Raw genomic sequence first — 25,962 nt, 5'->3', positions numbered from 1 at the left:
GTGCTTGCCAGGAGCTCTCTACCTTCTGAACTCTTTCCCTTAACTTCGGGAGGCTGTTTTCCACCAATTTGGATACAAAAAGATGTGCATATGAATCACTTTCTAATTTAAGACCACTATTGGCAGTGAAACATTTCTCTAATCTTGTATAATAATCCCCTATATCTTCACCTGGCTTTTGTTTACAGGCGGAGATAGCATCCCAATCCTCTTTCCTTGTGGTAAGAAGTTGGGGCAACACTTTAAGAATGAGGGTCGGTGCTAATTTCACATCATCTGGTATGTCGGCTCCAGCTGCCCTGGCGTTGTCATTTGTCTCTAAGGAGGCCCAATTCAAATTAGCGTTATCCACTAACCAGTCTTGTCCCCTTAATTTCTCATAAATACCTGGGGGAAGCAATTTTTTTTAGTATAATTGTTAGATCTGTTAAGGTATATATTCCCATAGTAAGGACGTCTGTGAGTTCCTTAAAAAACCCAACAGGATCTTAGAATGCGGTGGTACCATTTCTTTCATTTTCATTATTTCTAATTTAGTAAGAGGTGTATACACAAAAACTTTCTGCAATTCATATGCGGCGTTTACTCTAGGATGGACCTCTCTGAGAGGGTATTGTCGATACATTTCTTTCTCCCCATAGTCAGTATGGCGGGCCCGAAGGAGTGTCCTAGCCACTTCATCATGATATTCCTGTCGTGCATCTAAAAATATGTTAAGGAAGTGTGCAGGATCTTGCAAGAAGGCCAAGGAGGTACATTTGGATAACAAGTCTTCAAGGGCTGATTGATGGGGTCTGAAAACTCTATTCAGTGTCATCAAGTGTTGTGACATGTACAGACTTGCTAACCTACGCTGGGTGAGGGGTAAACTAGAGTATAACTGGGCTATAATGTCCGAATTATAAATCTTCGGTTGTGAAGTCCATAGGGTAGCAGTACGGACCAGTTCTTGTTCCTCGGCTGTCCATGGCGGTTCTTGTTCAAAGAACCAGTCTAGAGCTTCCTCAGTTTCCTCATATAATTCTTCGCTACTGGGAGGTTCTGGGAACGCGAGTAGGGGAGCAAACCTATCCTCTAGGGGTGGTAGGCATCGTACAGGGTGCTGTTTACTGATTTTCCTCTCGGGAGTCACTGTTCCTTCTTTAAATTTATGTCTATGTTCCCTCATGAAATCTAATAATTTGTTTAATTTGGAATCCACTCCTTCTCCCTTATCCCCCCTTTCCTCTTCCTCCGCCACCTCTTCCATTAAATCTTCTAATTTCGCTGGATTTCTTAATCTCTTAAATTGGAAGTATCGAGCAAATAGATATAACATGAAGGTATATATATACATTTGTTGTTTTCTGTTTCTTCCTTTCAAGACATCTTGGTAGGGAGTAGAGTTGCCCCCTCTTAACATGAATTCTAGCATACCATTGATATTATTTTGTACAGCGGGGATCTTTTCTATTTTTTTCCAAATGGCAACTAGTCTTTTTCCCTCGTCCCCTAAGGCGGGGTATATCGTGGATAAGGGATCACGTGGGCACTGTCCTTCTGGTTCTCCCGCTTCGTCCTTCTTATCCTCTTCTGCTATAGAGAGAAATCTTGCGTCTTCGGAGAGATCCTCGACAGTTTCAGGAGAAACCAATGGTGGTAGATTATGTACGGGTAAGAGTGGTCGTGTATTGGTAGAATATGGGGGTGGCACATCTAATAAGTCTATAAGTGCCGAATCATCAGGGGGCATAGGTGCACTGGGAAGGAGAGGATTCTTTTGATTTATCGGGGCAGGAATTTTCACAACTTGGCAGTACGGGGTATAAACCTGTAACATTTCCTTGACTTTCCCTTATCATCTGCTCCAGAACTACCTCCTTTCCTTTCTCCTGTCTATTTTTTCCTGACATTCTCTGGGCTTTCTCAACTTTTCCTTGCGCTTTCTCTTGCCTCCGTTGGGCTTCTTTCCTCCACCATTCTAAGGGCCTCTAACAACCTGTCTTGCTTTTCTCCTGAACAACTGTTCCTTTACTTTGAGGACATTTTCTATATCAAAAGTCCCCGTACTTGGCCATTTGAATCGTTCCGCTAATTGACTAGTATATTCTACCCATAGGTCCAAGAATACAATGGCGGGCATACCATGTTTGTTATACATGAACCTGGCTGGAGTGTCCTTGGGTGGGAGTGCAATCGCCCTCTCTAACAATTTTTTCTCTTTTGCCCGATACTTGAATTTAGTAAATAATGACATTCTTAATGTAGATCTGTACCGTTTCTGTTTAAACAGAAAACGTCTTGATACTTTTCAGCAGTACTCACCGAGAAGCAAACTCTTTATTCTTCGATCGAATCCAGACGCTGCGCGTTTTGAGGAGTCTCGGACGTCTCGGACTCCTCTTCTCCTCGTTGTCGGACTCGGGTATGGACTTTCCGCGTCTCTCACCGCCTCATGTGTATGCCGGGCGCTGGTCCTCCCCTGGGTCTCCGAGGGAGTTCGGCGGGAAATCCCCCCGGGTGCACCTAAAGTCCGTCGCGAGAGAGAGTAGGGGAAAAACCCGCGACCGGCAAAACCAGCGAGTGTAGAGAAGGGAAAGTCCCTGTTCGGGTGGCAAAATGTGGTAAATAATTTAAAATACCTCTGAATTTGCCTTGTAAGTTAAATAAATAATAAAAAAAGGAAAGAGACGGGGTCCGAGATGTAGAGAATAATCGGGATTTATTCAATAACTCGAGTTAAGGGAGAGCTCCTTCACCAAGCAGGTTAGGGAGTAGTCTGTCTTACTTCGCGCAGCATAGAGCTTTTATATATTTTTCTACTACATGCAAACAAATGGCAGAGGTTCAATCATTTTCCACTAGTTAGGTATAAAAACATTTGTATGCCTCAGGGGAGAGGAGTGGGAGATTGCTTACAAACAAAAATGTGCAAACAGCTGAAGCGTATAATAGTGTGTAGTAAATGGCAGGTATGACCTTGTTCCAATTGCAGGTTATTCCGTGGAAATTAGTTTTTCTCAAAATTGGCTTAACCGCAGGTATGTGGCCGGTCTGGTATTCGGCCATAGGCATATTACACGATGTAGCTGCTTTCAAGCTGCATCTTTTTCTGCCTATTTCCTCTGCGACGGGGTGTTTAAAACACTCACAAAATGGATGCCATATTCAATATGGTTGTCCTGATGTCAAATGAACAGTGGTTGCACGAAGGGTGAGAAACAATTTTTCCACATTAGGACAGGCAGTGCTACATACTTTATTCGAAAATACTGTCAAACCCACAGTTAAGCCCCTGCATTTATGAAGGCACTGCTTTTCAGTCTGTGCTGAGCATGTGTATCTACAGCTACACATGCCATCAAAAGGGAAATGTTACTTACCCATTGTAGGAAAGAACCCTCTTTCTTGGCATTGTTATCCCCATTTTCTGCCTGTTTTCAGTGTATTTAACTGTTTTCAGAGGGATCTTGCTAAACAGGACCCCAGTGATTATGCTCTCTCCCTCCTAACATGGTAACTTGTACCATTTTTCACCCCACATTTGGCATATTGGTACCCCCTTGTAAGTCCCTAGTATATTGTACATAGGTACCCAGGGAACTGGGGTACCAGGGGATCCCCATGGGCTGCAGCATGTATTATGCCACCCATGGGAAGCCCATGCAAAGTTTTCTGCAGGCCTGCCATTGCAGCCTGTGTGAAAGGGTGCATTCAACCTTTTTCACCTTAGGTCACTGCACCAGGTCGTTATTAGCCCCCACAAACTCCAGCGCCATTTTCATGGACCTAGTGAGTGGGGGGGATGCCATTTTACACGTGTACTGGACGTAGGTCACTACCTATGTCCAGCTACATAATGGTAACTCCGAACCTATGTATGTTTGGTGTCACATTTTAGAATCATACCCCAATACTGTTGCCAGTATTTGAAGTAGGATTGCATGCACTCTGGGGGCTCCATGGAGGACCCCCAGCATTGCTACTACCAGTATTCTAGGGTTTTCCGGTCAGCCCAAGCTGCTGCCACCCCTCAGACTCTGCCCATCTGCTGCTTGATCTGATCAGTAAGGCAGAACAAAGGATTTCCTTTGGGTGAGGAAGTTAACACCCTCTCTCTTTGGTCATAGGTGTGACCTGCTTTGGAGGGGTAGCTGCTCCAAGCCACTGGTATGCTTTGAAGGGCACATTTGGTGCCCTCCGTGCATAAACCAGTCCACCCCGGTTAGGGACCTCCAGCCCCTGTTCCGGCGCAAAACTGGACAATGGAAAGGGGAGTGGCCACTCCCCTGCCCTTCACCACCCAAGGGTGGTGCTCTGAGCTCCTCCAGAGGGTCCCTGAGTTCTGCCATCTTGAATCCAAGGTTCGCAGGGACCTCTGGGAACGTTTGAGTGGCCAGGGCAGGCAGTTGACGTCAGAGCCCCATCCTGATAGGTGGTCACCTAGCTAGGTGACCAATCCCCCTTTCAGGGCTATTTAGGGTCTCTCTCTCTCTCTTGGGTGGGTCCTCAGATTCGGCTTGCAAGATCCCAGCAGAAATCCTCTGCAACCTCCACTTTGAGTTCTATCCACTGGAACCACGACTGGTCACTCCAGAAACCGACAATCTGCATCTACGAAGAAGACTCTACTTGCAACATTGTTTCCACGGCTCCTTCCAGCTTCTGCAACATTTCCCCGGCTGTGCATCCTCTGAGGTCGGCAAGTTTTCAGTCCGCACGAGAAGGAAGAAACAATCTCCGTTGGAGTGAAGGAGTCATCCGCAGGCACCTACTGCAATGAAAGCTGGCTGTGTGGATCCTGCATCACAGATGGTGGTCCAGAGTAGTCCTTTTGGTCTTCTCTGCCAGCTGTCCAATTTTGGTGGAGATAAGCCCTTGCCTTCCTACGCAGGACAGTACCTCCATGCACTGCGTCTCTTGCAGCTGCCAATGCTTTTCTGCATTTCCTCCAAGGGAACTTCAGGCTACGTGCAGCTCCAGCCCTCAACACTCCTTCCTGCGATGCACAGCCCTTTGCCTGGTTCTCCTGTGACTTGGGATCCCTTTCTGTAGTGCTGCTTTTGCTCATTCTGCAATTTCTGTGTCCCCGTCCTGTGGGTGCTGCCTTTGCTCCTGCAGCCTCTGTGTCGCTGATGCACACCCATCTCAATCTTCCGTCCAGCATTGGACATCTTCTACATGCCTAAGGAACTCTTCTCCAGGGTTGCAGTGCTGACATTCTCTTCATCACCATCGACCAACTCCTACAAGTACAGCTGGGTGGGTAGTAGCTCCTACTCCTCCTGGACTCCACTGTGACTTTTGGACTCGGTCCCCTCTTTCCACAGGTCTTCCTCTCCAGGAATTCAACACTGGTTTCTTGCAGTCTTGTCTGGGTGTCTTTTTTTTCTTCTTTTCCTTACTTTTCGGTGGTTTGGAGAAACGCCAGTGATTTACTCCCACTTTCCTGGTCTCTAGGGGGTACTGAGTTACTTACCTCTGTGGTTTTCTAGTACTCTCAGCTCCCCTCTACACATTCCACTTACCTAGGTGGGGGTCCTGTGTTCACATTCCATTTTTTAGTATATGGTGTGGGCTCCCCGTAGGGTCACTATTGGTTATCTACATTTGCACTGGTTTCTAACCTTTACTATGCCTAGTACTGTTTACTAGTGTATATAATTAGTGTATTACTTACCTCCTATGGGATGGTTGCCCTTCTACTGCTTTGTGGTTTTGCGTGACCAAAAATAAAGTGCCTTTATTTATGTTCAACTGAGTGTTTTCTTTCATGTGTGTAAGTGCTGTGTGACTACAGTGGTTTTGCATGATCTTTGCATGTCTCCTAGATGAGCCTTGGCTGCTCATCCACTGCTTCCTCTAGAGAGCCTGGCTTCTAGACACTGCCAAACTTCACTGACAGGGGATACCTGGACCTGGTATAAGATGTAAGTACCTTAGGTACCCACCACACACCAGGCCTGCTTCCTACACCCAGTCAACATCTGTTTGTTGCATTTAATGCAGTAGATTCACATGCGCCCACCCACCTCCCCAAGTCACCTGTGACTTTTACAGTACATAATACACAATACACAGTTGCATTCATGATCCTTTAGGTAATCTACATTTCCAATATAGTCCATTTCATCACCAACTGTGAGAAAACAATCTGAAGATGGAGTTGAGGATCATGCGCATTGCATACAAGAGGAGGACTCACTATGTGTTGTGACTTGGAAGAATTTTGAACAAAAACAAGTTGCAACCTTCCGGACCCAACACTAGATGACGTAAGTATGCAGAGCATGTGAATGTACAGCACTGCAAGCCACAAGCAGAATCTTACTGGGTAAGTTACATTTTCCTTCCCTTTGACTGGCTGTATTCCAAGCACTATGGGTGTTCTTATTGATACCCTTCTCACATTGGTTCTGGGATAAGTAGGTAATTTTGAAGTCTAGCAAATAAGATCTAATTTTAAAAACACTCTTGCAGAAATCTGAGACTGGATAGCACTGCTCACTCTCAGGCTTTGCCTCTTTCATGAAATTAGTTTCCAGTGCTTCTCCTTTGAATTTTAGTCATAATGGGTAAATCAGCTCTTTTATACAGAAATATCGGGCTTCTCTCCTTTTACTTCTTTCTTTTTAATTTTCTAATGCCTTTGTAATTGCCATTCTACACCTTCTTCCTGCCATTCCCACTTTCTTAGTGCTTCAGATACTTAGGGACCTTGCATGATGTGGATATATATTCCACTTATGCCACACCAGCCAAAATAGCATTGGTAAGTGCTTTTGGACTTGAGCATTTCTTTTGGATGAGAACCTGTATATCATCCTTAAGAGGGAATAGAAAATCAAAGGCGAAGTGTTTCCATCAGAGGACAGTATTTCTTCCATTTCTCAGAATTATCACCAGTTGTTACATGCCACGACTGACAGTGAGGCATTTCTATTCCCTGTTAGGGCTTGTGCTATCTTGCAGCTTTCTGGTACCCAATGCCTGTCTCTAATTGAGACCATTCCAACATTACTTGGAAGATCAGTGGTCACATCATCACCCCGACTGGGAAGATCAAATCAGCAAATGCAGCAGTTTTCAGTGGTGGCTCAGCAAACACATTTTACGTAAGGCAATCACATTCCAACAGGATCTGCTTGATCACACCATGGGGACCGATGTTTCTCTCACTGAGTGGGTAGCACATTTAGATCATCTCCAAATTCAAGGTCACTGATCTTCACAACAACAGCTTTACCACGAGTGTTCTTAAGCTCAAGGCAGTCCACATTTTTCTGAGAGGTTTCCTACCACCGCTACACACAAAGTTCTGCTACAGACAGTACAGAAATACAATACTACATCTGTGTACTATTTGAGCAAAGCAGGAGGTACAAGGTCAACTGCTCAGTTGGAAGTCCAAACAACCTGGAATTGACTGCTGGTGAGGAATATAACTCTTTGAGCAGTACATCTGTTAGGTCTGCAAAATCCTCAAGCAGACCTACTTAGCTGACATTTTATGAAAATGAGTGGGAGGGAGCTTGGCAACAACATCTTAACATCTTACATTCTGACTTTGAGGTCTGTGGTTTCCCAGAGAAATGTATTTGCCACCAGAAAAAAGCCCAGTCTATTCATCTATAATGTGGGACCCCTAGTTGGTGTGCAGTTCTTTTTTTGATGACATGGTCAAACAGATTTCTGTATGGTTTTCCACTAATACCATGAGTAAACATGAAGGTCAAATGACCCTCCGCGACCATGAGTCTCATAGCTCCAGAGTGACGGACACAGTGATCCATTCCAGTGCTACATCACCTCTTACTCAACCCCCCAAAAACAGACACCACATTATACTATCAGGGAGATCCTTCATCCCAACATACCATTTTTGAGTTTGGCAGCAAAGTTCCTGAAGGCATACAGTATGGAGATCTAAATCTACCACCAGGCTGTATGAAGATTCTTCAGTAAGCAAATAGACCATCTACCAGGATTTCATCTGCTTTGAAATGGAAAAGATTTGTGATTTAGTGTCTTAAAAATAATCATGATTCTCTCTTATGCCAAAAGAACAATACTCTTCCTTAACTGTTGCATTTGGCAAGTTGAATCTGCAATTTTCTTTTATCAGAGTTCACCCAGCTGCCATCACGTCTTTTTGCAAAAAACCAAATCACATATCATTTTAGTTGCTTTCTTGGGGGCCATTACATCTGTACAAAGAGTCAGTGAGTAACAGGCGTTATCTGATATTGAGTCCTGCTTGATTTTCCATCAAGACAGGTTAGTATTAAAGACCCATACTTCGTTCCTGCCCAAAGTTATAGCAGAGTTTCATGTTAATCTAACCATTTCCCTTCCTGTGTTCTTTCTCCAGTGGAAATAATTCTGCATAGCTAGATCTAACAAGGGTCCCACAATGTATTTAAATAAAACTAACATCATCTGAAAGTGGTCACCTTTTTGTAAATTATGGTCCTTTACAAACAGGATTAGCAGCCTGCTCCAAGCAAACTATTGCACAGTGAATTGGATCCTGCATTACATATTGTTACCAAACAAACCTCTCCTGGTAGACCCAAAGGATACTGCAGTAGAAGAAAAGTGGCATCTTCCACTTGGTTCAAGGACATTCCACTTAAGAAAATATGAAAGCCTGCAACCTGGAAATCTCTTCATATGTTTACTAGACATTACTGTCTTGATGAAGACTCTCAAATTGATACATTGGTGGGTCAAGCTACTCTTCATAATATGTTCAATTAACCTCCCAAATGGCTTGTAACATTTATACCGTATGCCTTGATTACAAGCTGTTTTCTCTTTACATTGATCACCTGGTAGGGGCAGTTTGCGTGCTACTCTGTTCTGTTTCACTTTCAGTGAGAATCCTATGATCCAGAAGGAAATGTTAATGACTCGTAGGTATTCTCATGAAGTCATAAACAGCTGTCTCCTCTCCCAGGTTGTAAATATAAATTATTTTTCAATTTATTGTAACTGTATAGCACATTTCTGCTCTAGGTGCTATGTAGTTTGGTTTAATTTACAATATTGTAATTTTCAACAGAAAACGCAGATAAAGCTGGCCTGTCCCAGACTTATGGATGGAGGTGTCACTGACAGGCAGGACTGTTCTGCATTCATTACTTCAGTGAGGATAACTATTTTGCAGAACTAGGATTCAAGTAATATTTCCTTATTGTATGAAGGAGAGGAACACTGGAGAATTGAAGGGCAGAGCCTAGGAGTGGGAGGGTACCTACTTATTTCAGGTTGCTTCATTCTAATTGTTTAGCTCTAACTTACTTTGCTTAATTACTACAAATATGTATAAAGTGCCAATCTCACCCTCATGTGCTGGAGAACACTTTTAAGGTGCCAGTGCAACCCCTTCTCCCATCCTTTTGGCAGCGGACTTCTCATGTATGCAAACTATATTGAGTTATCTACAATACAGGCATTACTAAGGTGAGTAATCTTTACAATTTTATGAGCACCTTGTTTAGTTTCAATCAAATTATCCAAATGTGTGTTTGACCAAACTGTTTAGGTCATAGACATATTGATCTCTAGTTCAACAGTATGTTGATGCTTTTAAGTAAGCGATACCTGAATTTTATGGTTAAGTCAGTGTTGATTTTTAGGCTAGCCCTAGGGGTGTTTAATTATTCTCCAGAGGGAGACACTGGTTTGTAAGTAGAAAATGTATTGTTTTTGATGCTAAGGCCAAAGTTGTGTTTAGGCCCAAGAGACATATAGGTAAGCTAAAAAAACGTTGTTTTTTAGGCCATAGATGCACTAATATAAAGGTTGAGACCACTTTGATTCTTAAATCAGGGGCAGCTTGATTTTTAGATTCAGTACATGTCGGTTATTCATTTTTTTCAGTTAAGATACATGTATGTTCAGAGCATGATTGTGTTGCTGTTTAGGTCCTGGGATATAGTTTATAGGTCCGGAATATGTAGATTTATAGATCAAAGGCACATTGGTTTTCAATTAGTGGTCATGAAGACATCGTTTGTGTTTATTGTGTGGGTAGCAGGTCAAGTAAGTGCATTGATTTTTATTTATTTTTTTCCTTGTTTTTTTTTAATGTACTTTGCAAACAAGTTTCTATCAAAACAAATTAAACTTTGCCAGGTGCTGTAAAATATTTGAGTATTACTGCCAGTACTGATAATCCCAGGGCAGGAGCACTAGTGTGATGAGTTTAAGTAGTCAGTATCAGAGATGATTACATATATTGTCACTAGATTAGGGACTGCTGCTTGCTTTCGGTGGGCCTGGTAGCACATCGTGAACTAATAAGCTTTGGAATAGAACGGTGAGTTTCTACATATGTCCAAGTACGGTAATAGCAATTGACACAAAAGAGCATGATAATGATTTACCTGCAGAGTTGTAAAGTTCTTGAATGGGAGTAGCAAAAATGTGCAGTTTTACACTACAGTCATACATTTTACTGATCACGCTTATGGAGGCAATACTTTAATCCCATGAGACTCATTCCGAGACGATTGAAATGCACAGGGACTTCTGTGTTCTAAGCATAGAACTAAGTATTCGTGGCAGTTGTGCCTTCAGTCCACTTACTTAGGTTTTAGTAGTCCAGTACTTGGGTAGAATAGTTTGGTAGATAAAGATTTACGTACTATTACTGAGGTATGTTTCCTTTAGGTGTATTCTCGGTGTCTGTGAAATGTTTATACTAGCTCAGTGAGAAGTTGGCAAGTCATGCGGGTAGCCCATGTCTACAACACTAAAAGCAAGCAGGCAGTACAAGTGGTCGGTCATCACCAGTACTGGGAAAGAGTAGTGGAGTGTGATAGTCAAGACTGAGATTATTCTATAGAACTGTTTAGCATTAGGATATGTAGCCATGTGAAGTAAGGCCCTGGCAAAGCAGTGGTTGCTTTAGCTCAAGACTGAGAACCTCCCCAGGATAGGTTCCATTGTTGGAACAACAGATTCTGAAACCAAGTTATGAAATCCTTTGAGAGAATTGCTTGAAGCCTCGACACGAGTAGCAACATCTGCTGTCAGTTGGAACTTTTAATGTTTGTGAAGCACTTTGCCTGGCTTGTTTTCTATATCAGTGGGTGCTATATCTCATAACATGGGTGCTTTTGCAGATTCATTTGGGTTTTTAAAGAGCCATGAGACCCCAGGAATAAAAGGGCATTGGGCTCTAACAATGTCTGCCAGGCACTAAGTACCACTGTAAATCATAAGGATTTTCCAGATGATTTTAGGAAGTGGGCATTACAGTTACTTGTGTTGCCACACCTGTCTTTCTTAGCTGCTTCTTTGCTGGTTCTACAGGGTCATCCCCAACAACATCCCAGAATGCTTCGCTGCAGCCTTCGAGTGCCTGGCCACCCAGTGCCTCCAGCTATGCTAGCTCTATCAGCAACTTTGCTGCCACACATAGTGTTGCAGGTATGAACAATGGGTTTTCCAGTTTAACAAACCCACCCTTCTTTACTTTCCCTTTTAAATGACTGTAGCTAACTTTAACCCAGACCCTTCACTTTTAGTTGTGACCGTTCCGCACAAGTTCTTCCTGACAAGTTTTCAGTGCTTATCCTACTCCCCAAGGTAGTGTCTGTCAAAGTAGAGATTCCAGTTACCGAAAGAATGTTTCAGTGCATTCTGAAAGTCCATGGTGTTCCAGTAGTTCTGAGTCTGAAATGTTGTGAACTTGGTGAAAGTAGGACGCCCTGGTGTGGAGACTACTTCCAAGCCAAAGGTAAAAACACATTAAAGACTTAGGTTTTGAAACATTTTATCATGTTTTCAGAAATCATCATCATGGGTCCAGCAAGAAACTGATAATACGTACAGAAGGCTTCCCACATGATTTGTTTGCCCTGGCTTGTGGCAAGATTTAAATAGTTTCAACGAAGTAATTGACTTGAGAATGTTCTGCTTCTGATTGTTTTGCTGGTAGTTCCCATAATCCATTTGCTGAATTTGTGACCGTGTCTAATTGGTATTCTCTGTATGTATCAATTTTAGTCTACCCACCCATTCTTAAGAAACAGAAGTCATGTATTTAGTTCTTTGACACACATAGAAGAGAGTCAGCAAAGTGCAATCTTACTTCATGGACAGGGAATAGAACAGCACGGACAGAAGCGGCATGAGCTGTAACCATGAACAGAATTGTTTCCTGAAATACTTTCTCACGGTCGCATCAGATATATACATGAGTTTGGCAGTTTTCCTGATGCAGAACACGTGCATCAGTAGTAGTTGGGAAGACTTCGAGGTTCACAAACATCCAAACTTATAATCCTTTCTATGACATAGACACAGATGGAATACGCTCAGCACATGCTGTAGCAGTGCCAGCTTCCCATACTGGCACTGTATGCTTGCAGGGATGCAAGCTTCCAGTACACCAGAAGAGAGAGAACATAGCACTAATGCAGGTTTTACATACACACACAGCACGAGGGGTGCAAGAATTTTCCCATCTTAGTTTTACTTAGATAAAACACATGACCACACCTATAATGTTGACTTTGGATGATTGTAAGGTGTGGGCCACATACCTAAGTTGGGAGGTGCAAGGTGCGAAAGCTTGGGGCTGTGATAGCCTAGGTAGCAACACCAGAGGGTATTCTTTGATTAACCAAGTAAGTTGCTAACATTCTAGTCTTGCAGTGATACATACATGGTGAATGCTGTTAAATGATTTCTTATCTTTCCCGAATATTTGTGTTTTCTGTTGCAGGAAAACTGTCGGACATGAAGTCAACATGGTCTCCGGGCCCTATTTCACACACACAAGCCTCATTATCCCAAGAACTCTGGAAAATTCCCAGAAACACTAATGCTCCAACAAGACCCCCACCGGGCCTGTCACATGCCAAGCCGTCATCCACCTGGGGTGCCAACCAACTGGGCTGGACCAGTTCGTATTCCTCTGGTACTATCATTACTGCTATTTTTGTTGGTTGATGTTTAATGACGTGATCTTACTACATGTGATGTAAAGTTGTAGATGCCAGAATTAACAAGCATTTGCAATGCAATGGGTTTCACGTTTGCTTGAGTTAGAGCTATTAGCGTTGTAAATTCCAAACTGGACTTTTCTTGCCAGATAAATTGAAAATGAAAAGTTAAACAATTGACACAAGCTAGTCGATTCAAAGCGCCACAGCCGCCATTAGTGTGAGCGCAAAGGAGCGAGACAAAAAGAAAAAACTTCGCTTGCCGTCAAGTATATCGGCAAAAGTGTAATTATCTATGTAACAGGGTCGATGGCCAAGGCGGTAACCAAACCACCCCAAGAAGGGACAAACATAAAGCATTTACCAATGTCATCAAAGGATTTTTGAAAGGCAAGCACACGAACGAGTGAAATTAATGGGCTTGAGGTGGACGTGGTTAAAAGCCCACATATATACCAACACGTCGAAAAAGCAGCGCTTGCGCGCTGCTATCCTGAAAAGGAACCCCTTAGGTTTCTGATGTGCTTTGTTCAGGCTGAACCGGCCTTGTACTTCCAGAGGCTACAAATTTATTTTATGCAGCTGTCGGTCAAGTCTTTGATGTATGCAGTGCCTCTTCCTTAAATGATTTGTTTCCCATTACCTGTGCCCCCCAGCATTTAGACAACCGACTTTTCCTCATTGCATGGTAATGAGCAGGTTTGTCATGTTCTATGGAAGCATATTTGCATTTGACTGAGGCCTACAATTTGCAGCATGTCTACTGCAGAGCAACGCTCTCAACATTTTCTGATCATCAAGCGACTTGGATCGGAATAGAAAATAAAAAGTGTTTAATATTGAGTGCCTCGACCTAGACATTTTGTGATGTCTGCAGGCCACAGAGCCTCTTATTCTGTGCTGCTGTTAAATTTTGTTTTCTGCCGTCTAGATCTGAGTTCTCGAATTTCAGCCTCTTTCATTTTTAAAAAAGAACACATCAGCAGTTCTCAGAAGCAAAATTAACATCACATAACTTTTACCAAGAAACTCCAGCTGGAGGATATTTTTTCGACGGGTTATTGCACTTTTTCAACAGAGGAATGGGTATGTTTGGTAGCTCTAGAAATAATTTTAGCACACTAAGGGCCAGATATATCAAACATTTTTGCGATCGCAAATGGTCGTTTACTATTCGAAAAATGCATTTTTAAATGTATCAAATCCATTTTGCGATTCAGTATCTTTGTTAGCGTATCGAAAATTGGATTTGCGACTACATACCAATTCGGTATTAGGAAGGGGCGTGTCAAGGGCGTCCCTTCCTAATACCGAATTGCAGAGGTATGTATGATTGTTTAGTGACCGTGAATGTGGTCGCAAAATAATCAGTTACCTCCAATTTCAAATTGGTGGTAACCCATTCTCAAAGGGGAAGAGGTACCCAAGGAACCCTTTCCCCTTTGTGGATACATGCAAGAACATTTAAGAGCAGGCAGTGGTCTCACGGACTGCTGCCTGCTCTTAAAAAATGAAAAGAAACCTTTCATTTTTCTTTTTTAAACGCATACAGTTTTCCTTTAAGGAAAAAGAAAAAAAAATGCTTTATTTAAAAGCAATCAGACATGGTGGTCTGCTGAGTCCAGCAGACCACCATCCCTGTGATTGTAGCCATTCCCAATGGGTCACTAATTGCGACCTACCTCATGAAAATTAATGAGGTAGTTCCATTTGCAAACCCTTGTGAATCGCTATATGAAACTCCTGGAGTTTCATACATTCCAATAGCTATTACTTAATTGTGATTCGCAAAAAATCGCAGTTAAGAAATCACTATAATGATACATCTGGCCCTTAATGCTGTGGTTTTATGATATGTCGGATGTTCTTTTCTGCTTCCTTGTACTGTTTCCTGGAGTCAAGCTCCAACACGTAAAGACTGTTGTCAAGGGTTGCAGTCAAAGTCTTTTGTTTATGAATAGCAGCTGGCCTGCTGTGAGACAGAAGGGAAAGATAGTGCAAGGGATAAGGGGAATTATCCAGGTGACCATAGGACACAGAGAGTTGCGTTTAACAATAAAAATTTCCATTTTGGGAATAAGCCATAGTCCAGATCAGTTCAGCTTCGCACACAGAAACACCTCTGTTTTTTAAATGGCAAAGAAGGAAATCAGTGGCTATGTCAAGTCATCTAATGTCACAGCCTCGTTATTAGGAGTTCAATTGTTGGTATGTAACTTGTGCACTTAATGAAAATAGGTGTATTTTACCACACAACGATTTGCACCTGGGAAGTTAGTATCTTGAGCTAACGTGATTATTTGCCATAATAGTGACACATGAAAGTCAAATTAACACACATGTGAATCTACAAAAGAGCTAGCAACAAATCGACGAATTCAGGTTTGATTCTATTGCATGCTCTTTGCCTGTGATACAATTCAAAGCAGTGGTTCAGTAACCACGTGCTATTCCAGTATCAACACTTCTATTCCTTTTAAAATACACCTGTCTGACAGACAGCTCGCCTCAATAGGATCTCAAAACCTTACTTACTGCTGAAGCATCAGGAGATTTTATACTTTGAGGGATGTTTCATTTTCTATGCAAAACACCGCACACCAATAAACTTTAGCATTATAATTTTAATGCCTCATGGAAATGCATTATTTGCAAATACATACTGCAGTCCTCCAATCAGGCGTGAAAGTTTGAGGCCACCTTTCACAACATATAAGAGATAACTGCACTGGTATGTCTACTCATGCATCTTCAAGGTTAACACGTCAATGAACGTAGTAGGTCAACACTTATGACATTCCATACTATAGTTGTACATTAATTTCGATTTGTTATTTCCCTTTGAGATTTGGAGAGAAATAATGAAAAATGAATTGATGACCTATACAGCACTAGGTCGCTTTTCAATGCAGCAGCCTCAAAAATACTTGCAATTTGCCATGAACCATATTTAATGCATAGACGTTGAAAAATCCCACAGTTTGGCAAATCCCATTATGGCAGTAATCATGATCGACGTGAGTCTGAACTTCAACAAATATTTTACATTTTTAGGGTCTTCTGGCTTTGTCTTCCCCTTGATATACTTATTCCATATGGTGATATATGAAGGTATTTTCCTTCAAAATATCACCCAGTTTAAGCATCTGTATCTATGCCACTAAGGGTCAAATTAATTTCTTCAGGACCAAAAGATTCCCCTTTATTGTGTGCTCATCAAACATTGGTGTACACGTGCATACTACTGGTTATGCTTTTGTGAAATGCTGTCATAACTTAGGATTTCAGTTATACTCAACACAGGATCTCGTCCTGTGAGTTCATATTAATTGGTATTATCCATTGCATCATAGAGACCTAGAGGTGGGCAGCAGACCCAGAAGTCACACATTCATCAAGGGATCTCACCCACTACAAACCTGGTTGGTGTTCTTGGTCTACATGTTCGTGTCTTGTTATTGGATGCCACGGGGTTCAAATGTCTTTGTTCAGGACGAAAAGGTCCCCTTTATTTTGTGCTTATCAAACACTAGTGTACACATGCATGCTACTGATTGTGCTTTAGTGGCATTTTGTCATAGTGTACAATTCCATTATTCTCCAGACCTGGTTGACAACAGCCAGGTCTGTAGCAGGCGTGGCGCCTTGATGAATGTGACTATCAGGCCTGCCTGTTTCTAAAACGGGGACTGCCTGTTAGAAGGAGGTATTGTAATGTTGAAAAGCCATGACTTTATCCTTATTTCGACTAAGAATCTCACCTCTGCTCCCAAGCAAGGAGGGAATCTGCCTACAAGCTGTCTGCGCCCTCAGTTGCCTAGATAGAATTGAACCGATCTTATGGGCCCATTTAGAGAACAGTGCTTTCTCAGATTTTTCTATGTTTAGGTCAGTTCTAACCTTGATAGAGGACGGCTCACTTAGTGGCCTTCAAAGAATCAGTGGTCCTGTGTCTCTTTTAATTCTTCCTCTAGAGGGATCTGATAAGCATTGCTGTTTTGGCGTTGCCTCTCGTTACAGAACGCAATGCCCTCTAATAACTAATGTAAAGGTATCTCGTATTTTATTCAGGGTCACCTCTTGTGTCATTTTCTGCAAAGTACTGCATTATGGTCTGCCTTAACTCTTGTCTAGTAAGTAAATCTTTGAGTTCACATTTATCACATTTCCAGGCAAGGACCACCTATTTGGGTTTATTTGCTGGTCTCCCTCCCAGTGTTACCGTGGCATGATGCCACTGTTGTGCTGTGTGTAATGGAACCGTTGACATACACTATGCTGTGTGCCCCAGATCAAATATGGGCATTTGAAAAGAAGGCAAACTCTTGCCTACTGATCCTTAAAGCCAGATACCCTCATCCCTCTTTTCAGTTACATTATACTTTGTAGCAATCTATCCTTTGATTTATGTCTAACATGGCATCTGGCACTAGATTAAAGTCACTGTCCCACATCAAGCTCACTGATTTCTAATCCACAATTGATGGCAGCAGTTGGATTAGTTGCTGATCCTGGCCCTTCAAAAGGGGGGGAGGTATTAACATTAAGATTATTAAAAGGTGATCTTGCTGTCATCCTATCAGGTAAATGTAGCTCACGTCTAAGTTGTCTTTTTTTCTCCTCGGAGTGGAAATATTTATGAAAACGAGTCATGATTCCCCTCCACCCCCCAACCCACTTTCTTAGAGTTAGTGGCTGCAAAGTATTGTTTCAGGATAAAGCCAGTACTTGATTAGGTGAATAGCTAGCATTTTCATATGCATCTGCTGTAGGTATAGGACGAATGGGAGTTCAGGCCATTTTTTTTTTAAATATATGTTTAACCTTTGCGGGCTTATAAGATAGCCTACAAAACTGATGATGTACATTTGGTGTTCCCTGGGAAGTAGACTTAATAACAAGACACTGATGAAAGAACTGCACAACAGCAACATTAATGATCTCATAACTCACCAGAGTCTACCTTCAACCCCCACCCCCCTCCCTTTACCCTCTAACAAGCTTCCCCACCTAAACAGCAACCCACTTCCCTCTACCCCAGGCTACATGGCCTGCCCAGTGGATTCTTGAGGCTCCTTCTAGTAGCTAACTCTCAAAGTGAGTATTTATATCATCCAGCACACTAAGTCATAGCTCATGAAACATATTGTCCAAGACCCTTACGGGCTTCCCACATCCTCATCTGCATTATGGGCCCTGTATTCAAGAACCAATGGATCCCAGGTATATGCAAATGTTCATGTTTTTCTAACTTATGTATATCCGTCAAATCCGTGTGAAGATTAGGATAAAGTTAATGAGGTAATGAGATGATCATCGTTTATGTGCTGTACAGTGTGCCATTTTCGGTTTCTCTAATTTTTTCTTGAACTACCACTGGAGAACCGTTTCCTCCTTTGGCACTATCTGTGGATACTTTCTTTATGCCAAGATTTTTTGTGCTTCTTTCAGGGTTACTAAGGCCAATGTTCGCCTTTTATTCAAAGTAGCTTGAGAAAGATCCCGAAACAGCCTAACATGTTGTTCTTGGTTGGTGAGTTGGTCTGTTTTCCTGACCTTCCTCATTAGTCTGTCCTCTAGTTGTGAGGAGCCTAGCTTAGCTATTATGTCACCAGTGTGGACCTCAGAGCTCCAACTCTGTGCCCCCGGATAATGATAATCTTGTAGTTTGATTCTCCTTAAGTATGGAGCATAACAACAATTTGCAGAATTTGCTTTCCTGTCTCTCAGAAACATTACTTATCAGAATGTTATCACACCTTACTTATGGCTATGATGTCATCTTATTGGTGGCCACGCGGTCCCTCAGAACATGAATTTTCTGGTGACGGAGGTGCCCGATGAGAAGTCCTCTGTCAAGGCTTGCATTTGTGTGATCACCACATTCTAAATTTTGTCATGCAGGTCGCCTAGGCAGGCTTCCAGGTCTGCTTTTGTGATGGTTGTCTCAGAGTGCCCTTTTTTGGAGGACAGTGTTGTCTGACTATGTTTCTGATGGATACAACTACCTGTGGATTCCTCACCTTATGAATTCGTCCTTGCGCCAGCATCCGACGGAAAGTCTTCTTCCTAGCTGTCCACGTCGACGAGGACGTCCTAATGGCACGGCTCCACGTGACTCCGTCTGACGTCAGGGTGCCAATAAGAGGTCCTCGTCGGCGTACTGACGTCAGTTTTTCTTTTTTCCGTGCCTTTGACGCCAACGGTTTTTCTTCCTGGCTCGTTGATTACTGTTGCGTTTTTTGGTGGTTACAATGTCGCCTCCAAAGAAGTCCGGTTTCAAGCCATGTAGAGAATGTGGGGGTCGGATGTCAGTGACCGACCCACATTCGGATTGTATTTGGTGCCTTAGTTTTGAGCATGATGTTGAAGGATGCTCATCGTGCCAGAGTATGAACCCTAAGGCTCTAAAAGAGCATGAGGCGAAGCTTTTTCTGTCGAAAGCGAAGAAGGGCCATAAGAGGGATTCCTCCCATGCTTCACAAAAAAGCATAAGAAGCGGCGTCATCATGATTCACGGCGCCGTCATGACTCTCGGCGCCGGTCGGAGCAGAGCCGGTCGAGGTCTCGGTCTTCTCGATGCCAGAAGACATGGGAGATGAGCCCTACTCTGACGCCTCGGCCCAGGAGTCCGGAGTTGTCGCCGGCGCCGTCTGTCTTTGAGGTTGCTCATCATAGTCCTCAATTTTCGCCGGCGTCAAGGGAGCCTGATGTACAGCAGTCCTTTACTCAGCAATCTCCTGCTTTCCCGGCTCCAGGGGCGGATACGGCTGCATTTTTTAATGCAATGTATGCCGTTTTTCAGTCCATGTCCCCTGGTGGTGCACCGGCGGGTACCACGAGGCCATTGGCATTTGATTTGGGCTCTCCGGCTCTGTATAAGGCGGCTCCATTCATGCCCTTTTGTCCAGCGGAGAGTGTTGGATCGGCGCCGAGGGTATCTACTTGTGGGAGTTCACCACCTGTGACGGTGGCTCCACCATCGCGTCAGCCGATGCCATCGCCACGCCATTCGATGTCGATGATGTCTCCTTCCAGACCGGCTCCATCGCCTTCCTGCCAACCAACTCCGCGGAGGTCATCGTTGGACTCCGTGCCGGCGCCGGGTGAGGCTAGAAGTCACCCATCTCTTCCTGGGCCTTTCCGAGGTTCGAAGTCTTCGGCGTCGATGGATTCATTATCGACGCCGGGTTTGGAGACCCATCTTCGGTCTAGTAGGAAGGCTTTAAGACTTTTGGAGGAGGAAGAATACAGACAGCTGGAGGAAGGTGAGAATGAGCCTTCAGATGAATTCCAAGGTCTGGCCACTGCAAGTGGGCTGGACACTTCCCCGGAGTGGGACATTGCGTCTCCGGGGGAGTTTACAGAAGAGGCTGCATCCTTTCATATGGTGGTAAGGAAGGCAGTAGAGTTTCTGGACTTGCCTTTGTCTGTGGCTGAGGTGAAATCTAACCTGCTCACAGAGGTGTTGCATCCTTCTGCTTCCAGTGCTGATCCTTTGCTGCCTTTCAATGAGGCTTTAACTGAGCCTATATTGGACTTGTGGAGGAAGCCAGTTACGACTCCTGCAGTGAACAGGGCAGTGGTGAGGAGACATAGCGGCGCACCAGGAGATCCGGTTTTCCTGTCACGTCATCCGACTCCTGAAAGTTTAGTAGTCCAGGCTTCTTGCTCCGCGAAGTCTGCTCCTGGAACATTCCCTGGAGTCCCAACTGATAGGGAGTCCAAGAGGATGGAGCAGTCTTCGAAGAAAATCTTTTCATTCTGTAGTATGGCGCTCAAGGCTACTAATTCTACCTGTGTGCTGGGCAGGTATGTCCACGCCCTTATGGACTCCGCTAAAGAGATGGCCAAGGATCTGCCACAGGAGGTGCAAAGGTCCTTTGGGTCTCTTTTTACGGATGTGCAGGCGGCTGCACAACAAATTATACAGTCTGGCCTGGACACGTCTGATTCGGTAGCCAGGGCCATGGGAACATCTGTGGCTACTAGGAGGCATGCCTGGTTAAGGTCCTCTGGATTTTCATCGGACGTTCAATCCACCTTATTGGATCTACCATTCGATGGGGAAAAGCTGTTTGGAGACAAGGTGGATTCTGCCCTTGAATGGTTTAAGGACAGTCGGGCAACAGCCAAGTCTTTGGGCTTACAGACTTCTGCTGCAGCATCTTATAGAACTTTTCGCAGGTTTAGGGGGTTTACACGTGGCTCTGCCTTTCGGAGGTCCCAATACTTGGCCCAGCAACCTGCCAATCCGCCCTATCGTGCCTTTAGAGGGTGGGTAGGGGTAGAACTAGAGGGCCAGCCCAGCAGCCTTCATCTTCATCCTCCTCCTCCGGTGGACAACAGCAGAAGCAGCCCTAGTTTTCCCCACTTTATTGCCCATACTTCTCCTGTAGGGGGAAGATTGAGTCTTTTTCTCCAAAAGTGGGAGTCAATTACAACGGACTCGTGGGTGTTAAGAATTGTGGAAAAAGGTTATGCTCTCCCCTTTCAGGAGTCCCCTCCTCCCTTTCCCCCCATCCCTCATTTTGTTCAGAAGACCATCTTCTGTTGTTGCATCAGGAGGTTATGACCATGTTGTCAAAGGGCGCAATAGAGTTGGTGCCGTGGCAGGAAAGGGGTCAGGGGTGTTATTCAAGATATTTCCTGATTCCCAAAGCGGACGGTCGTCTAAGACCGATTCTAGACTTGAGGATTTTGAATTTGTTCTTCAAACAGGAGAAATTCAAAATGCTGACCCTAGCGCAGGTACTATTGGCGTTGAACGAAGGAGACTGGATGGTGTCTGTCGACTGGCAGGATGCGTACTTTCATATTCCAATAATCAAGTCGCACAGGAAGTATCTCCGGTTTGTGGTCGGGATGCAACACTACCAGTTTGCGGTCCTTCTGTTTGGACTTACTTCAGCACCTCTGGTTTTTACGAAGATGATGGTGGTTGTTGCAGCACATCTCAGAAGGAGGGAAGTAGCGGTTTTTCCCTACCTGGACGATTGGTTGATCAAAGCCAAGACTCCAGAGCTTGTGTTGTCTCATCTGCGAATGACAACCCAGTTGTTGTTCGATCTGGGTTTTTCAGTAAGTGTACCCAAATCTCACCTGGAGCCCTCTCAACGCCTCCTGTTCATAGGGGCAGTACTGGATAAAACATTGTTTCGGGCCTACCCCCCGCCTCAGCGGGTTCGGGACATTCAGGCACTGATTCCAATGTTTCCAATTGGAGCAGCAGTTCCAGTCCTCAAGGCCTTACGCCTGCTAGGTCTGTTTGCTTCTTGCATTCTGTTGCACTCACGCTCGCTGGCATATGAGGGCTCTTCAGTGGTGCCTCCGCAGGCAGTGGTTCCAGCAAAAAGGAGATCTCGGGGATTCAATAAAGATCTCCAGGGACGCTGTAGCGGATCTTCATTGGTGGACAGTGGACGGCAACCTTTCCCAAGGAAAACCATTTTCACTACCACCTCCTGTGGCCACAGTAATATCGGATGCTTCCACTCTAGGGTGGGGAGCTCATCTGGGGGACCTGGAGATCAAGGGTCATTGGTCTCCAGCGGAACAGATGTTGCATATCAATCTGTTGGAGTTGCGGGCGGTACGTTTGGCGCTCAAGGCCTTCCTCCCTCCCCTTCGCGGTCAGTCAGTTCAGGTCCTGACAGACAACACTACCGTGATGTGGTATATAAACAAGCAGGGAGGAGTAGGGCCGTGCCTTCTCTGCAGAGAGGCTCTGCGACTCTGGTCCTGGGTTCAGGACCATCAGATTTGCTTAATAGCGAATCATTTGGCTGGAGTACTGAATGTACGTGCAGACGGTATGTTGTCTCTTCTCAGTAGATCACGAGTGACGTCTCCATCCAGACCTGGTCCTCTACATCTTCGGGATGTGGGGTACGCCTCAGGTGGATCTATTCGCCACTCGGGAGAACGCGCACTGTCCATTGTTCTGCAGCCTCCAGTATCCGTTTCAAGGAGCGTTGGGGGATGCGTTTGAGATGTCCTGGAGTGGCCAGTTGCTTTACGCGTTTCCCCCATATCCTTGGTTCCTCGGGTTCTGAGGAAGGTTCGTCAAGACCAGGCCCAGGTCATCTTGGTGGCACCGGACTGGCCGAGAAGGGTATGGCATACAGACCTGCTTCAACTCTCTGTGCCCTCCGCTCCGTCTCCCGCTCAGGGCAGACCTCCTCTCACAGTCGTGAGGGGCCGGTTCTACACCCCCACCTCCAGAGCCTGCACCTTCATGCCTGGAGATTGAACGGGGCAACTGGAGTTCCTTTTCTCTCCCACCGGATGTAGTGGATGTTATTCTATCGTCCAGGCGACACTCCACTAAATCCATTTATGCCGGTAGGTGGGCAAAATTTGTGGTTTGTTGTGGAGAGAATCAAAAAGATCCCTTAAAGGCCCACCTTTCAGATGTTCTTTTGTTTGCTCTTGATTTAGGAAAGAAAGGCTGTACGGTAGCTACAGTTAAAGGTTATTTGGCAGCTTTGTCGGCTTTTCTTTGCCTTCCAGACCAGCCTTCTTTATTTAAATCTCCGATTGTAAATAGGTTCATTAAGGGTTTAGTTAATAAGTTTCCTCCCACGCCCTTTCACATGCCTCAGTGGGACCTGAATCTGGTACTGACATTTCTGATGGGTTCGCCTTTCGAGCCTATGCATTCATGCCCGTTGAGATACTTAGTCCTAAAGACTGTTTTCTTGATTGCGATTACTTCTGCTAGGAGGGTTGGGCAACTTCAAGCCCTTTCTGTTAAACCTCCATTTACCATGTTTTTCCCTGATAAAGTGGTGTTGAAAACTAGGGCAGCTTTTCTGCCAAAAGTTGTCACTCCTTTTCATATGGGTCAGGCTATTACCCTTTCCTCGTTCTACCCTCCTCCCCACCCCTCTAAGGATGAAGAGAGGCTCCATCGATTGGACCCTAAGAGGGCTCTGACTTTCTACCTGGAGAGAACAAAAGATTTTCGTCTGGATGATCAGCTGTTCATAGGGTATGTTGGACAGCGGAAGGGCAGAGCGGTCCAGAAACAAACAATCTCCAGGTGGGTCATCCCTGTGTATAAAAGTTTGTTACTCTCTGGCGAAGAAAGATCCCCCTGAAGGTATCAGGGCCCATTCTACTAGGGCTAAGTCCGCTTCTTCGGCCCTAGCGAGAGGAGTTCCATTAGTGGACATTTGTAAAGCGGCAACTTAGGCGTCCCTCCATACTTTCGTAAAACATTATTGTTTGGACTCTGAAGTGAGGAGGGACGGTCATTTTGCTCGCTCGGTATTGCAAGATTTCTTGGTCTAATCAGGCGGGCACCCACCACCGAGAGCGGTACGGCTTTGGGACTCTATTCATAAGGTGAGGAATTTACTTACCTTCGTTAACGCTTTTTTCTTGTGGATACACTAGCTACCTGTGGATTCCTCACAGTCCCTCCCGCCTCCCCGTTGCCTGCCTGATTTCACAGCTATCTTGTAAATGGTTGGTTTTTGTTTATCTGGATATATATATGTATTTATATATTTATGTAAATATATGCGTTTAAGGGAAATGTTCTTGTATATATGTATTTTTCTTTACGGTTTTTGATGGGTCGGTTCTCACCTGCTCGCCTCAAAGGCACGTAAAAAAGTGAGGTGAAACTGACGTCAGTACGCCGACGAGGACCTCTTATTGGCACGTTGACGTCAGACGGAGTCACGTGGAGCCGTGCCATTATGACGTCCTCGTCGACGTGGACAGCTAGGAAGAAGACTTTCCGTCAGATGCTGGCACAAGGACGAATTCATAAGGTGAGGAATCCACAGGTAGCTAGTGTATCCACCAGAAAAAGCGTTACCGAAGGTAAGTAACTTGTTCTTTTGGTCCAAGTTATCAAGCATGGTTGTCATTGTGGAGAGTGCCAATCCCCAGAAATCGCAGATTTTCTTTTGTTTTAGTCACTTATTCATGACCAATTCAGTGATCAGTCCACTGGGAGGCCTACCACCAGTGCCGCATTCAAGTTGCACACCGAAGGTTAAGAGGATGTAAGGATAAAACATTGTCCCCTTCCTGCATTAATTGATCACTAGCTTGATATGCCAATCAAAAAGCCAGGGTGAGACAGTGCAGTAGGCTACAGAGTAAGTAACTATTTATTACCAGTGTCTAGGTTAGAGTTGAGATAAGCGCTATGTCTCGAGGTGGTCACTCCCACAGCTCAGCCCACGTGTAATGTCAGTTGAGCGTGATTTACATTCTGATGAAAGAGAATCACTTTTGGTAGCATAGCAGATGATATGATCAACAAGTAGCTGCCCATCTGTAGATCCGCACCACATCTCTATCAGGCCTTAAGGTGCACCCATGTCATCTGTTCTGCTGTGCCTCTAGTGCAGCACGAGGTCCAGTGTGCATCTGTCTCGCTTGTATTAGACTGCAGATTCCCTGAAGGTCGACCTCTTTATCTGTGCCGCAGTAGGCCTGAGATGGCCTCCACTAATCGCTTGTTCCCAAGGAGCAACTTCTCACATTTCAGGTCTCGCAGCCTTTCTGAAGCCTCTGAATTTGGCTCTCTGCTGTCTCCGAGTCTGAGTCAGCCTCACCTTACATATTCTCTGAATGGCCTTCAGAGGGTAGCCCAGCTTTGGAACTTATCGGTCGAGTGCTAATGTTCAGCCACAGGCCATAACCCACCCAGATCTCGTATTTTTTGATATTTCATTTATTTTTAAATGTTCATGGTGTTTTTATCCAAAATGCTTGTACAAACATAATCATGACAAAATGACTTGAGAGCCAAGTAAAATATTAGATGTGGGAACGCAAACCACATTAATAGTTTTTCAAATGTTTTGAAAACTGCATGTAATGGCCAAATTGTGATGGACGCTAGAAGGATAGGAAGCAATATATTTATATATATGTTCGGTGGCATGTGTAGCTGCAGATACACATGCTGTGCACATCCCGCCATCTGGTGTTGGGCTCGGAGTGTTACAAGTTGTTTTTCTTCGAAGAAGTCTTTTAGAGTCACGAGATCGAGGGACTC

General features: G+C 44.3%; 1 protein-coding gene across 12 annotated transcripts in view; it reads left to right on the top strand.

The window, feature by feature from the left end:
* TNRC6C (trinucleotide repeat containing adaptor 6C) overlaps positions 1–25,962 on the top strand; it is a 700,889-nt gene that overhangs the window by 564,553 nt on the left and 110,374 nt on the right. For 7 of the 12 annotated variants that reach the window (XM_069200257.1, XM_069200259.1, XM_069200258.1 and 4 more), the window contains 2 exons: positions 11,302–11,418; positions 12,719–12,913. In XM_069200257.1, the coding sequence (XP_069056358.1) occupies positions 11,302–11,418; positions 12,719–12,913 (312 nt within the window). The remainder of the gene's footprint in view (positions 1–11,301; positions 11,419–12,718; positions 12,914–25,962) is intronic. The other 5 variants (XM_069200256.1, XM_069200255.1, XM_069200254.1 and 2 more) reach the window with 1 other exon arrangement.

Source organism: Pleurodeles waltl, chromosome 7, assembly GCF_031143425.1.
Source record: "Pleurodeles waltl isolate 20211129_DDA chromosome 7, aPleWal1.hap1.20221129, whole genome shotgun sequence".
NCBI lineage: Eukaryota > Metazoa > Chordata > Amphibia > Caudata > Salamandridae > Pleurodeles > Pleurodeles waltl.
This window is presented reverse-complemented; position numbering and strand designations above follow the sequence as displayed.